Here is a 16,325-nt window from a genome sequence, read left to right as displayed (position 1 = left end):
AAAAACACAACAAAAAACAATTTTTAAAGGAAAGCACGGTCAAATATTATCAACAAAGTTGTGAAACTAGATACGAGAACTAATTGTTCAAAAGTGAAACGGCAATGTAATCATAATTTAATAACAACCTTTAAAGTCATAAAATATATCCATAAAACTAGAAAATGGGAAAAAGCAAGAAAAGATAAGCTAGACTTACATAACATAGGGTAGACTATACTACATATTTTGATACTAAAACTGAGAAAACAGGTTTAGATATATGTGTCGTGTATATGCACAATATACACACATGAAATGAAATCTGTAATGGAAAAGAAATTGGATATTTAACTTTCAAATTATTAGAACACCTAAGAGAGTTTCACCTATCTGGTTCATATAACAAATGACTGGGAGGAAAAAGGAATGGGAAGGCCTGTATCTGTCTCTTCTGCCAGAAATAAGCCCCTCATTTTGGGGGCAGATCTCTTATTCATTACTACACCCTCATCATTGGACATCATGAAAGAGGTCATCGAAAATAGAATCAAAAGCATCAAATTTTGTGGTAGTTGCAAGAAACATGCCTAAACTACAAGGACATAGCAGTGTTACATATATATATATATATATATATATATATATATATATATATATATGTAACACTGATATATATATATCAGGAAAATGCAAATTTTTCAAAATAGCAATGATAATCTGAGGGAAAAAGTAACAGAATTCAAGAAGGAAATCATCAAACAGGTCTTCAAAAGGATTGTTTTATGTTGGGATACAGTACGGTCCACAGTGAAGCCAAAAATTAAGAAGCAGAGAGTGCCATGAGGAATTACTGAGGGAATAGCCCTTTTAAATGAGAGGATAGGAAAAGAGAAATTAAAAAACCCTGGATAAGGTAGGTGGAGTTTAGGCTAGTCCTTAGACATCTCCCAGATTTTGTACTCTGTCTTGCCATGTACGCATGCTCTGGGGAAGTTGATGGGAAATAGCGTAATTAATTTTCACTTTTTGCCTTTAGGTATCAACTCGTTGGTCATTCATCTGCTAAATGTATCATCTCAGGCACTATTGCCATTTGGGAGACGGAGCCACCACTTTGTGAACGTGGGTTGAAATTTCTTTCCCCATTTATCCCACCAGTTAATCCTAGCATTGCACACCCCCTCCCCGAATTACAAAGAATCAATCTCATCTCTCTTGGCAATGATATGCCTCCAATATTTGAAGAAAACAATCATTTCCTGAAAATTGCTCACAATGTTCCAAGCTTCTAGTTCCTCCTGGCTTTTCCTTATCTTGGGGTATAATTTATTTTAAACAATGGTCTTGAACTTGTTTGAAACAGCCCCCAACTTCCTCTTTTGTTGGTTGAACACTTTTCAGTTTGAAGATCATTCTCTTCAGTGAAGTAAAGAAATGCAAAGTTAGTGAAAGTAGCCCTGCTTCCCCTCTACCAGCTCTTCACATCAGGTGGTATATTGAAAAGCTGTTGCTCTCCTTTCCTTTTTATTCTTTGTCAGAACAGTGACATGTCATCTTCCAATGATTTGTTGGAATACGAGCTTCCTACATTTTAGGTCACATAGAGGAATGAGCAGTTGCAAATTAACAAAGAATATAAAGAGGACATACCCCTGGTCTGGTGATAATGTGAAGAAATCAATACTCTCAAACCAACTGCTGGTAGGATAAGTGGGAACAAACGTTCTAAAAGGCCCGTATACAATAGGTATCAAAACCTTAACTGTATACATGCCTTTAATTCAGGAATTAAACATTTAATGATTTATTTTTTCAATCACCATGTTTTTTGCAAGGATATTGCTATATTAACCCACATTGCTATTTGTGATCGTGGAAAAGTCCGAATAAGCTAAATGTTGAGCATATTCCAATGTTTCAGAAATAGTTCAGAACTGAATTAACAGTAGTAAAATAACATAGAAGATCGCACTTAAAATGGGAAGCATATGGACTGGAAGGAAGAAGGTGTGTGTTCTGCAAGAAAAAGGAAAACAAATTAAATACGCCAGAATACTTTAGCGAAAAGAAGAAAAGCCAAATGCCTTCTAGATAGAGAGATCTGATTTAACAGTAGTGAAATAACATAGAAGATCGCACTTAAAATGAGAAGCATGTGCACTGTCATCACATATGGGCATATTTATTGAAATAGTGTTAACTGAAAACAGTAGAAGGCATAATATTGTGGTTACCTAATCTACAGTTGTGTAAGAACATGTCTGTAGATTATGAAAAAATAGACTAGAGCAGAAGTATTGTGTATATTCACATTTGTAATTTGGATTTTTAAAAAACTGGTTACCAAAATTTATAATAGAGTATAATTTTAAGAAATTGAGATTTTGTTTAACTTGCTGATCCTTTCCCAGGTATTCATTGCAGTCCACCACCAGCCATCGCCAATGGAGATTTCGTTAGCACCAACAGAGAGTATTTTCAATATGGAACGGTGGTGACCTATTACTGCAAACATGAAAAGAGAGGGAGAAAGCAGTATGACCTCATCGGCGAGGCCTCCATATATTGCACCAGCAAAGGCGATCAAATCGGCGTCTGGAGTGGCCCTCCCCCTCAGTGCATAACACCTAATAAATGCACGCCTCCAGTTGTTGAAAATGGAGTAAGGGAGTCTGAGAACAGAAGCTTGTTTTCCTTAAATGAAATTGTGAGGTTTAGGTGTCAGCCTGGCTTTGTCATGAAAGGACCCTCCAGTGTGCGGTGCCGGGCCCAGAACCAATGGGAGCCAGAGTTGCCCAGCTGTTCCAGGGGTGAGTCTAACTGGGGCCTTGAAGAGGCCTGTGGATGATATGAGTTGTGGGAAGATCAGAAGATTAGTGTTTCTTCTGGTAGAAAAATGTGTGGTGAGCAGTGTCATTGAGTCCATGTTTTTGGGAGGGAATGTGATATAAAGAAAGTATGTGTAAGTGTATGTGTGTGTGTTAAAATTGATAAGCAAAGCTGAATCTGGTCAAAGAATGTGAAGTTTCCTTGGGATTCTTATAAACAGAAGTTATCTGCATGCATCACTACGTCCATTCTTCGTTGTCTGTCAGTTAGTCTTGAGTATAATGATTGCTAATATCTAATGAATGATTTCTCTGGTCAGGTACCACAATACAGGCTGTATGTGCACTGAATCGTGAAATCAAAGGTTACTACAATTGTTTGCATATTTAACAGTGAAAATGAGTGTTATAGAGGTTAGATAACTTTCCAACAGTAAACAGATATTAACTTTCAGACAGATGACTAAAGCCCAAGTCTGCCTGACTGCAGAGCCATAGAAAATAAAAACCAGTCTAGATATCTCAAGGAGTACAGACAATAGGATATAAGGATGTTGGAAGGGCAGGAGGAGCAAAAGGAGGAAGGCATTGTTACCAGACAGCACGAAGCCGCCATTCCTCCTGGAGTAGACATAGGCACGTGCGCTCACTACTGAAAGTGTCAATTGGCAGTCTGTCCTCCAATGCTGCTAATGGTGCAGGAGGCACCACTGCTCCCAGGATATGGCTGAGGTTGCTGGAGCCAAAGTCATGCATTGCTAGAAGTAAAATTGCTGCTGCTAAGCAAGAGCCATCAACACTGCCACTTCCCGAGCCTCCTTTAGAACAATGGCTTCTATCTCGTCCCTGCCTTTTTTTTCCCCCTAGCCCTTGATTCATTTTCCTTATGCCAGGTTTAATATTACATGAAAACTTGCCCTAATGTCTAGTTTTATATAAGCTTACTGTTCCAAAGATAATGATTAATGACAATAATAATTTCTTGTAGGTTAGAATATTTAATGCTTAAAAGTCTTTCCATATGCGTAGGCTATAGATTAAAAAAATAGTATTTGGCCCCTAAATTGTAATCATCCCTCAACTCAGCATGCCCTGCAATTATTAGGTTGGTGCAGAAGCAACTGTGGCTGAAAAGGTTTAAAATAATTGTAAAATCCGCAATTGCTTTTGGCCCCACCTAATAGCATTGCTTCTCACTGAGCTCCTCCTCCAGCATTTCTCAGTCTCAGTGTTCAAAGGCTTTTTTGGGTTTTTTTTCATTTCCCTTAGCAGAAGCACAAATACAGTCTGTTTTCCTGTATAAAAACTGTTCTTTTAATCTTCACCACTCTCTACTATCGCTGTAGTCGAGTCAATCTCTCTCTCTCTCTTCTCTTCCCCTCTCTTGAACACAAAAAGAAATGGTAAAATATAAAATACATTTATTTATTTTATACTTCCTAACCTAGTTACTTTTATTCTGCTTTAGTATTTTTTGGACCATAATTTTTTGCTTCTGTGTTAACTTTTATGATTAATCTGAGCAATTTCAAAAATACAACCCATTATATTTGATACCTTTTAAAAATGTCTAACACGTACATAGAAAGTTAGTTTTTGTGTGGTGAGCTATATTTTTCTTTTGACACTTTAAAACATAGGGTTGTCAGGTAAAATACAAAATACCTAGTTAAATTTGAATTTCAGGCCATCAGCAAACAATTGTTTCATATAAGTGTGTCTCAAATATTGCATGGGGTATACTTATACAAAAAAACCACTTGTTAGTTATCTGAAACTCAAATCCAACTGTTGCACTATATTTTTTCGTTGTATTTTGCTTTACTTTGTTTTTGCTAAATCTGACAACCCTTTATATTATTGAAATGCAAATAATTACTCGTTTTCATTGAGATATGTTTTAGGTCTAAGCAGCTGAGCTCACTGAGACATTCACATAAGAAATACTACAGGTATTTGGCAGGACTCCCCCAGTTGGAAAGAGCACATGGAAATACTTTTTCAAACAGCTTAGCTAATGTAGACAGTTCTTGATGTGACTTAACAATTAAGGAATTGTAGTCTTCGATAAAATAAACCAAATCCTACTAAATAACAGTAAATATTTCTCGACATAAAATACAAAAAAGGTTGGCAATCCTATTCCACTTCCTGAAATTCTTTTAAAAATTTTTCTATTTTTCCCTAAACACTGGGAGCCAGTGATTCAAAATATTTCATTGCTTTTTTAAGTAGCTCAGAACAGAAACTGTAGTCGTGTATTTTCTAGCTTGTAGAAGGACCATAGAAATGGCAGTATGGTAGTTTTTATCAATATAACTTTATCTTAGCTTGTCCAATTACTCCCAAGATAAGTTGGTCTAAATTTTCTATTGAGAAAGAATTTATAATACTGTATATACTGAATGGATCATCGCCAATATAATATATATTACAAAAATTATTGTAAAAGATAATGTCGATTGTCTTCTACTTTTGGAAAGATCAGTTAGATAGACTTTTCCCTGAGTAAAACTAAAAACCCTGGAAAGAATATATATATATATATATATATATATATATATATATATATATATATATCCCAAACATAAGGAGATTCTGAAAACTGAAGAGAAAAGGCACACTGGCCAAGGAACGTAAGACCAGAGTGAGTTCCCCAAGTTTTGTTTCTGCTTCATGTCTCCCAGACTTAGAGCTGAAGAAAGTGATAGCCAGGAAATGCCAATAGGTGCAGACACAAAAAGCCCCAACCCAAGCCTGCTCTCCAACCAAAGGACAGAACAGGGGCAATCTAGCAAAACAGAAAACTTTTAGACAATAACTGCTTTACTTTAGTCCAAACACTGCAGAAAATATTGTGGTATAGCCTCTACTCACACAGCAAAGGCTATGTGGGGAGCCCTAAAATTTCACCGTTTTTAGGCTGTAATGAGTCTCTTCAAATCCCTCTTTGGGGTGGAAGGCTGAGTGGAGAGCTGAAACTTTCATCCCCCACCAAGAAGTAATGAGCCCTGCCACCACCTCCCCACCTGCCCTCTACCCTTGCCCATGATGTCAGCAGAGACCACGTGGAAAGGCTGAACTTAAACCTTACCTTGCTGTCATGAGGTACCAGTCTCCTTTCCAGCTAGGATAGTCTCGTCCCTGCCTTTTAATTTGCTATATATGTCACCAATTGACAGAGCTTAACCAGAATCCAGCTCGCAAGGAAGATAAGCAATTGTAGTTTGCAGGCTTTCCAGCCTCAATGGTCAAGGAGAATGCAGAGGTGTTGGCTGTGAGTCAACAAAAATTTAACCAACACAGCACTTAAATATCACATAACTTTGTAGTTCTTAATCAGGGGAGGCGGAGGGTAATGAGCCCTGAAAATGGGTTTTTATACCATTAAGGACATTTATGAAGTCCTTAAGCAGGTCATTTATTCTCCTCCAATCCCCCATTTTATACTTGAGAAAGCTGAAGTCCAGACAGGGGAACAGATCTGTTGTAAGCCAAACGAAATTATTTTTAATATAACTACAGTTTTATATAATTTAGTTGAGACTTAAGTGCGTTCTGATTCTGAATGCAAACCGTTTAAAGAGAGAGTCAGAGACTCAGTTACAATATGCTCTGTGCATGTGCTCTCTCATGAGGACTGTAGCTTTTTCTTCTTTTAGAAGATTTCGTTCAATGGTTGCCCACTTCTCATTGGAATAAAATAAATGTTTAAGCAGCACCTGGGTATACAGAGTATAGAGAGGAAACTCATAGTTCTCTTCCAACCCGTGTCTGGTGGCCACTGAGAGAGGAGTGAAAGGGAATGGGAAGAGCTCTGAATTCTTCTGGGTGCCTTAGAGTGTGACTGGTGATTGGCAAATCGGTGAGATGAGACTTGGGTAGAAACTTTCCTTATTGCCTAAAATGTGGACTACAAATTGGTGATACCTTTCTAGAAAGGTAGCATGAAGATATAAAAATGCTTCCATCTTAACAATTGTGTACTGGATGACCAGCAATAGGAAACATTCTAAAAGGGAATTGTCTGTGGTGTAATCTTAGGTCAGTGCTTCAGATGAAAAATTATTGAATCAAGGATATTTCAGTTCTAGTCACAGTTCTGCAGTGAATCAGTTCCATGGCTTTTTGGCAAGTCTCTCTCTCTCTCTCTCTCTCTCTCTCTCTCTCTCTCTCTCTGTCTGTCTCTGTCTCTGTCTCTCTGTCTCTCTCTCTCTCTCTCTCTCTGTCTGTCTCTGTCTCTGTCTCTCTGTCTCTGTCTCTCTCTCTGTCTCTGTCTCTCTCTCTCTGTCTCTCTCTCTCTCTCTCTCTCTCTCTCTCTGTCTCTCTCTGTCTCTCTCTCTCTCTCTCTGTCTCTCTGTCTGTCTGTCTGTCTGTCTCTCTCTCTCTCTCTCTCTCTCATTTTGTCATTAATAAAACGATGGTTTTCATCTACCAGATTTTTTACAACAGACATACTTACAGTTATGACTTTGTTGGCCGTTACCCTCAGGGAGAGTTATTTTCACACAATTAACAGCACTTGATTCTCTTTCCCAGTATGTCAGCCACCTCCAGAATCTTGCATGGCAAGCACACCCTCAGCAACAACAAGGAGAACTTTTCCCCTGGACAGGAAGTGTACTACAGCTGTGAGCCTAGGCTATGATCTCAGAGGGGCTGCCTCTCTGAGCTGTACACCCAGGGAGAATGGAGCCCAGCACCCCCCAGATGTGCAGGTGCCTACACTCTCGTCTGGTTTGACACTTTAAATTTGTGCCTTTATTCTCCATGTGCCAGTGTTATTTCTGTTTGTTTTTCTTTTTCTCCAGTGAAATCATGTGCTGACTTCCTGGACCAACTCCCTAATGGTCGTGTGCTCTTTCCACTTAATCTCCAGCTTGGGGCAAAAGTGTCCTTCGTTTGTAATGAAGGGTAAGTGTGAGTTTGCCTGGCTTTCTGAACACTGAAATTGGAGTTAGAAGTTACTTCAAAAGGGAAGATTTGGCTAAAAAACATCAAGGAGATTAAATTTTGGGAATATATATGGGAAGGAAGAGTAAAAAAATAGATGGCACTAATAACATGTAATATGAAGGAAAAACTGGGACATATATTGAATGGGAGATTCAAAGATAAATACAAACACTTGTTAAGAATACACATAAGTGACACATTCAGTGAAAAAAATCATATTTTTCAAGCAGAGAAGGATAAGTAACTTGGAGAGTCCTGGGAAAAGTTTGCTATGTAATAATACACTTATTAAAAATAACTAAGATAATTTCAGAATTATTTGAGGGAATTTTCTAAATGTATTTTTTACTTCTTTCCATTTTTTTTCAGGTACAGTTGACATTCAATATTATTTTATATTAGTTACAAGTGTACCGCATAGTGGTTAGACATTTATATAATTTATGCAGCGATCCCTCAGGAAAATTTTTAACCATCTGTAATGACGAGCGGAGAAAAGAAAAGGGAGCACACACTAGAATGTGACTAATTGATTTATTTAGCAATAGCTAATCAATTTATTTAGCAGTATGCAACAGCAAAAGACAAAGGCAATTATTGGACTGTGCTAACGACAGAAAGTAAAGGTGGTTAAGACTAAACTATATGTGTTGATTACAATGTCATGTCAAAGGAGTATACACACATGTAAGTTCAAGAGATCTCAACATATGTTTACTATTGATCAAAAATCACGTGGCTAAATACACAAACAACATCAATAAGGAATATCCAAAAGCAGCAATAAATTTTATAGGATGGCAACTATTACAGTAGATGCCAAAAGCTGACCAAACTGTGGGGAAACAATAGTGGAAAGGTCAGGAATCAAAACCTTGCCAGATCCATGGCTAGAAAACTGAGGCATCTCCTGATACTGCAACTGCAAACTGCATACAAGTTTCCAAAATGTTAACAAGTTTTTAAGAATGTTGCTGCTGTTGTTGTTGCCGTTGCCGTTGCTGTTGTTGTTGCTGGAAGTTAGGGTGTCTCCTGAGGTTACAAGCTGCAAGCTGCATACAAGTTTCTAAAATGCTAACAAGTTCTCGAGAAGGCTAACCATGGGGAACAACACTGGAGAGGTGGGGAACCAGCCAGACCTCACCAGTTCCGCGGCTTGAAGTCAGGGCATCTCCTGGTGTTAAAAGCTGCATGTTGCATGCAAGTCTCCAAAATGTGAAAATGATGAACAATCACCAATGACAAAAGATGAAATTACACTGCCAACTGAGGTCAGTCTTACAAATTTTTTCAGATGTACCTTAGAGCCAAGCTCCTTGTCCTGGCCTCCCCTCAGGGAATGGCCAGTTCCAGGAGGGTTCAGCAGTTATGTGATAAAATATTGCTTATAACATCAATAAGGAGTATCCAAAAGCAGCAATAAATTTATAGGATAGCAACTATTACCATAGATCCCAAAAGTTCACCAAACTGTGGCAAAACAACAGTGGAAAGGTCAGGAATCAAAACCTTGCCAGGTCTGCAGCTGGAAAACTGAGGTGTCTCCTGATGCTACAAGCTGCAAGTTTGCACTCCATCTGAAGGGCCAGTTCATTCAGACAAGCAATACTTACTGTTCTTGCCTGGGACCATCAGCCCAAGGCCTTCCAAAGCCTGGAAACATGCCTGTCATGTCACTCTGATATAACTGACTAGTTACTTCTCCATCTCATCTGCTGAAGAGGGCAAAACAGGCAAAGGGCAACATCATCCCATCTCTCCTGCTGGGAATGAGACGAGAGAAATTCTCTTAACCCTAAACTATCACTCCACATGCAGTCTCTCATGTGGGGGAACAAAAGAACAAACAGGTAATCCAAAACTAACCAGCTCTTCCCATGCAGTCTCTCCTGGGAGGGAACCCCTCATACAGTCTCTCATGTTGCAGGGGAGAACAAAGGAACAAAAAGCTAATCAGCTGACCAGCACCTCACATGCAGTCTCTCAGGTGAGGGAACCCCACATGCAGTCTCTCATGTGGGGAAACAAAGGAACAAAAAGCTAACAGACAAAGCTAACCATCACCTCACATGCAGTGTCTCATGGAGGGAAGAAAAGCCAACCAAGAGTTAAACAGAAATCCAACCACCAACCTCACACGACGGAACAATCTCATAGGCAGTCTTTCACGTGAAGAAACCAAAAGCCCACCAAGAGTTAAACAGAAAGCCAACCTCACCAAGGGAACAATCTCACAGGCAGTCTTTCACGTGAAGAAACCAAAGGCCAACCAAGAGTTAAACAGAAAGCCAACCTCACCAAGGGAACAATCTCACAGGCAGTCTTTCATGTGAGGAAACCAAAAGCCAACCTTAATCTGACCAACCACCTCACTTGGGGGAGACTAATATCACCCTAGGTGAGGGAAACAGACAAACAGACAAAAAGCTACGTTACATCAGGCGAATGAAGGCGAATTTCTTAACATCTTCCCTACACCATCAAAAGTGAAATTTGTGATAGGAGTGAAAGTATACAAATAAACATTATTTTATCCAGTTACATATCTTCTGGTTAGTAATGGGCTAAGGGCTCTGAACTGGGATGATGATGGCTGATGTTAATGTTTTAGATCAGATTATCAACTGGTTTACGTGAACCTAGTGTTCTTGACCATGTGAACGTCTCTCCATGGGAAGTGTCAAACATGTGCAACAACACACCTGATCTCAAGATGTTCCAAAGAATGTTGGCAGGCACCCAGTACCAGTACCCAATACAACTTAGGAGCCATCAGGGTCCCATAGACATTGAGAATTCTGCTTGATTTCATGCAAAAGTCATTTCCAATCTCCTTTCCTTTTCCCCTAGAGTATTCACACTTACACTTCAATAGCCTAACGTGCTCTTGCATGGCCTCTTCAAATCCATCACATCCATAATAACAATCTTTGTTACTTTTCTAGTTATTCTCTGTTTTTCCAATCCAAACTGGGAGCTGCTTTACTTGCTGTTCCAGTGTTAGCCTTAGGAGGATGTTGCATTAGAAGACTGGATTTCCCATAATGACAATGAGTAGATTTATCAGGTTCCTCACGGGGTGATCAGCTAGAGAGTCACTTCTCTGAGTCTGAGTCCAGGATCAAGAAGATGGCAGCTACAACTACCTTCTTCAATTCAGGCTGGGACAACATGTTATGTGACCAATTACTGTGCTTTACTGTTCTCCCTTAATAGAGGCTGTGATGTGTACAGATTCCTCTGAACCTCTGCCACCTGTTTGTTTCCAGTCCTCAAAATATTGAGATCTTTGGCAGAGCCTGAGATTGCAAAGTAATGGCATTTTTGCTGAAACAGCTCACTTATTCAGTACCATTTTCTTTTTTAGATTCCAACTAAAAGGCAGTTCTGCCAGTCATTGTGTCTTGGTTGGAATGGAAAGCCTTTGGAATAGCAGTGTTCCCGCATGTGAACGTGAGTAGAAGGAATAACAAGTTAGACTAATCTCTCCCCTTAATCTGTTGACTATTTTGACCTGTGAGCTCCCTGTTGTGGTTCTTTCATTTACTTTCTAATCTAAATTATTGAGAGTTGCTATTTTAATAGTATTTATTTGTGATCAATTTGTTGTGATGCATTTTGCTGTGCACCATGTGTTTTTGGGAACCATTTTCTCAGTCTCTGTCGTCTTGAATTCTGTTCCATGTGATAAATCCTGTAGCAGTTTGCCTCTAACTCAGGAGAGATTCAATAATGTAAAGCTGTCTTTCTTCCTTCTTTCTTTCCTTCCTCCCTCCTTTCTTCCTGCCCTCCTTTCTTTTTCTTTTTTTCCTCCTATCAAAGTACAATCTCTATAATTTTTCTATTTGCTAATGTATAAATGTGAAACATTCATTCAATCAATTATTTATTAAATTCATATGTGTGCTTGGTGATCTTCTAAGCACTGGTGTTACAGCAGTGAACAAGTCACTTAATTCCCCATCTCCATGTTACTTATACTCAAGTGGGTAGATGGTCAGGAAAAAAACAAACACAAATAAATGTTATGGAAGTGATAGATCAGAGCAATGAAGGAATGAGGGGAAAGTGGGGAACAGCATTACACAGGGTAAACAGCTTAAGACTCCTTAAATTATCAAAATATGTACCTAAATAAATGTAAAGATTCAGAAAAAATAAGCTGATTAAAAAATGAATCTCCAATATGCAGCATCACTACTGATTTCTCCTAGTCTACCCCTTTATATTTTCCCCAATGGAAGACTGGACTTTTCTTCATCTCTTGATCCTAAAGATTGGAAAAAATATATTTTTTAAACAATCAAGTTTCACTATAATGTTTATGTTGCTAGAAATCTACTCAGACATCATAACGTGCTTTTCATAGTAAAGCTTATGAGAACATAACTTATACATAGATGCCTGCTCTCCAAGATAACCACTGTTCCTTCATGTAACATGACAGTGGCTGTCCTACTGGCATACATTAGAGCTCAGTTATTAGTTGGACTATCTTTCTTATTTTTTTATTACTCTTACTAGTTGATGTACCCTCTTCCTAACCCCATGCCTAGTTAGAAATGCCAACTAGAAGTGGAGAGTGTTTTAAACAGACAAGCAGATACTAGAAAGAAGTAATAATTTGAAAGGTGACAGAAAGTAAAGAAGAGAAATAAATCATAAACAGATCCATGCATTTTCAAAAACAAAGCAGCCTGAATCATTAGAGTTTTTACAATGACCATCGATGTTTCAATTCATTGTGTCAGCACTACTGTTGTGATCGAGACTGATGACCAGTATCAGCAAGGGTTCATATCTTTAAGGTCATTTCATATCTTTAAGGTCATTAGTACACATGGAATACATGGTAGAAATATTTCCCAAGAAAGTAAGTTCCTTTGGAGGACAGTGACTTTATCAGTGGTCTTCACCATTATATCCTCAGTCCCTGATGAGTGGCTGACGCAGAATAAGTGCTCCCTTAATATGTATGGAGTAAATGAATGAGTTACCCTCCTAATGGTTATTTTTCTTCTTTAAAATTTTGGTAGTTAATTATAGGTGTTAAGTTTCTATTACCCAGAAAACTTAACTATCTGGAATATTCAAGATAAGCAAATTTCTTTTCTACAGGTACCCCGTATAACACAGTTGTCAGGTTCCTAAAAAATGCCGTTATGCGAATCCACGTTATATGAAACACAGAACTAGTACAAAAAAGGAGGTTCGGTTCCAAAAATTAAAAAAAAAAATACTATTATATTTTTATAATTAGGAGCAATATCTTATTAAAGAAATTTTCACCAAAAGTATACCATGTTAATATGTATTAAATAATATTTTCTTTGTCATCACTATTAAGCTTTTATTACGTTCTATGTTATTCAGGGATTTCCCTAATTTCAAATGAGATACCTTTTGCTCTTAAAAGCTCTTATGACGTTCCATGTTGTTCGGAGATTTCTCTATTTCTCAAACCGTGTTAGAGTGAAACGTGTTCTAAGATGCCGTGTTGTACGAGGGTTTCCCCCAACTCTTGAACCGTGTTAGAGCAAAACCGTGTTATAGAAGTGCTGTGTTATATGGGTGTTACCTGTACTTTTTCCATAAAAAAATGAAATTGAGATCTCATTTCATACAGTCCATGTCATCAAAGGCCTACACAAAAGGTGTACTGCCATAACTGTTTTCAGGTAACACCAACCATAGCTGTCCTCAATGAAACTTAGAGCTCTTGCCTTCTTTCCAGAAATCTTGTGCCCAAATCCTCCAGATATCCTTCATGGAAGACACACAGGAAACCCTCTGGAAGTCTTTCCTTTTGGAAAAGAAGTAACTTACACATGTGACCTCCACCCAGACAGAGGGATGACCTTCAGCCTCTTTGGGGAGAGCACCATCCGCTGTACAAGTGACAGTCAGGGGAACGGGCTTTGGAGCGGCCCTGCCCCTCGCTGTGGACTTCCAGGTTAGCGCATACCACCCCACATCCCAAATGGTTTCAGAATATCTCAACCAGATTTTCCAAAGTATTGCAGTTAGTTTCATGTTTATTTGTGCACTTCACACAATTAATCGCCAAATCAGTAATATGATTCTGATGACTTTTGCTGTAGGGGGCTGGTAAAAAAGGAGGGATGTGGTGGGTGGCAGTTCTATTTCTCACTAGAATTGGAAGAAAATTATTTCAAACCATAGGAATTGAAAGCAAACACCTATGAACCTTCAGTTACATAAGTTATACCATCATCACAGGTTTTGGAGGGAAGCACAGGCCAGCAGAGAACAAAGTCAGGCAAAGTCACCTTTAATTATCTATTTGGGCTGAGATCCTGTGCATTCTCTAGAAAAGTTGAACTGCATTATAGATAAATCACACAGATTCCTTTGGCTAATTTGGGCGGCTAAGTTCTGAATTTAACTAAGGCTTGCCTTCTCCTTAGCCCACACTAATTTTAGCCATTGAAGTCTTCCCACTTTGGTGGGGGAAAAAAGCAAAGGAATATGAACTCAGGGGAAAATGTAAACTAAAGAGAATGTGTATTTCCAAGCTCTGGAGAAGTTTTGTGAACACACCCAACTCCCCTGAGACATCCACAATCAGGAAGTGAAGATGGGAAAGAGAAAGTAAATTGTAGAAGGGACCTTAGTCCTGACATAACATACTGACCACTGGGAAACTCTGAGAGAAAAGAACAATTCTAAAAGGAAAAGGACCAAATGATAGGCAATCAGAAGTCATTTTCGCTCTTACTCTCCTCCTCCAACACCAGGGCTTCAACTTGGGGCACACCTATGAACCTGTTCACCAGTGTAGAGACCTAGTCCAGATTTACGAAATCAATAGCAAGAGTCAATATTCCCTTAAAATCTGATTTTTTTTTTCATCAGAACCCTATCTGAGACAGCAACCCTAGTTTTATCAGCTAGATTTTAGAGACTGGAGACTTGCTAGGCCGTTCATGAGTTATTGGGCCTTAGATGCTAAAGTTTAGTCATAACTGGGGACTCCTTGACCTAGAAACTAGTAGAGCTAATAGTTAAGCTCTAAAATAAAAAGGAGATGGATAAATTTCCCTTGAAAATAAGCCAAATTTTTATATTGAGAAAAAATATTTAATTATGTTCAAGAGATAAGAAATTGGTTTGCAAATCTTCATACAGAGAATTCTTTGGGTGCAGGATTGGCTCTAGTGTAACCATTACTATTTGAATAAATAATTGGAAGCTAGGTGGAGGACAGTTGAAAGAGAAGTTAAAAGAGAAGGTATTGTCAAAAACAAGTGGAAATGATTTCTGTTTTTCTAAGCACGTGTACTTTTTTAGGTTCATGATATTTGAATCCAAAGTGAGGTTTTACTCCTAGAGCCTAGAGCTAATAGGCCATAGGGGCATGGAGCTACAGCTAAAATTTGATTCAGCATACACTCCAACAATATTTTCTTATAACAGTAACCACAGTTTTGTTTGTTTTTATTTTAAGGAGATGTAATTTGTTTCCTTCTTGTGTTCAAATGGCTGGCTTAGGAATCAGACCTACAAAACTGGTGACTGCCTCCCCATGCCAAAAGTTATCTGGAGTTCTTCATTCATGCTTGTGAGCCCTCCATTGGGGTTTTGATGCACTGAAGTACAAAAAAGTCAGACAGGAATTGTGGCACTTGGACAGGGGCACTCTTTCTGGCTCCCTAAAAGTGTGAAAAACTGAATGGGAGCTGTCTTTTACCGTAAATTATATGAGAAAAATGACAAGATGGCAGAATACCTTTCCATACAATGTATTTTCTAATGGGCATGTGCTAATGGAACTTTCCTTCCCCAGGTTACAAGGAAATTATCTTTCCAGAGCTAAAAATTTATTTTGTTCTGACATTAAATCTAGTAAGAGAGAGAGAAAGAAGAAGGGGGGTGGGTATCTCTTTGTTAAATCTGATGTTCTTGACATCTTGGTTTCTAGGTTACTGTCATGCCCCAGATAATTTTCAATTTGCTAAGTTGAAAAACCAAACCAATGAAACTAAGTTTCCCATTGGGACATCTTTAAAGTATGAATGCCACCCTGAGTACCACGGGAAGCCATTCTCAATCAAGTGCTTAGAAAACCTGACGTGGTCAAGTGTCAAAAATGTCTGTAAACGTGAGTAAACCCTGTGTTGGAGCTTTCCCATGCCTGTCAAATTATCCTTCGGATATTGTTTAATGTTTTCAAGTTTTAGAGACAAGAAAATTTTGCTTACCAAGTGTTCACATAGGCAGATATAAAAGTTGGTTTTGTAGGTCATCCCTAATTATTGGTTGAAATACTTATTTCATGAGAATGTTTCAAGAAATATTTGCAGGAAAAACCCATTCCCTATGGGAAATACATAATGAATAACTCCAGACCAGAAAAAAAAAATGTGAGGAGACATAAACTGTTTGAATAGCCCGGGGGGAAGAAGAATTTTATACTGGTAGGATACAAGGCCATACGTAACCTTTATATTTTGATGAGAGATATGAGGTGGAGATAAGACAGATCTAGATGGGAGGTCTTTTGGAAAGTGGCGCTTAGTAGGTAGCTGATTGTGGGAC

The 16,325-nt window shown here is 38.4% G+C and overlaps 1 protein-coding gene across 1 annotated transcript in view; it reads left to right on the top strand.

Annotated features, from left to right (window-relative positions):
• The window catches only part of CR1 (complement C3b/C4b receptor 1 (Knops blood group)), an 88,659-nt gene that overhangs the window by 50,288 nt on the left and 22,046 nt on the right, over positions 1-16,325 (top strand). Inside the window, 10 exon segments of the mRNA XM_033093429.1 lie at positions 1,019-1,104; positions 2,394-2,792; positions 7,350-7,367; positions 7,370-7,449; positions 7,451-7,490; positions 7,493-7,528; positions 7,622-7,724; positions 11,134-11,219; positions 13,501-13,719; positions 15,709-15,888. Coding sequence (XP_032949320.1) covers positions 1,019-1,104; positions 2,394-2,792; positions 7,350-7,367; positions 7,370-7,449; positions 7,451-7,490; positions 7,493-7,528; positions 7,622-7,724; positions 11,134-11,219; positions 13,501-13,719; positions 15,709-15,888 — 1,247 coding nt within the window.

The sequence above is a fragment of the Rhinolophus ferrumequinum genome, chromosome 22 (assembly GCF_004115265.2).
Source record: "Rhinolophus ferrumequinum isolate MPI-CBG mRhiFer1 chromosome 22, mRhiFer1_v1.p, whole genome shotgun sequence".
Classification (NCBI taxonomy): domain Eukaryota; kingdom Metazoa; phylum Chordata; class Mammalia; order Chiroptera; family Rhinolophidae; genus Rhinolophus; species Rhinolophus ferrumequinum.
Note: the sequence above shows the minus strand (reverse complement) of the source record. Positions and strands in the feature narration are given on the sequence as shown.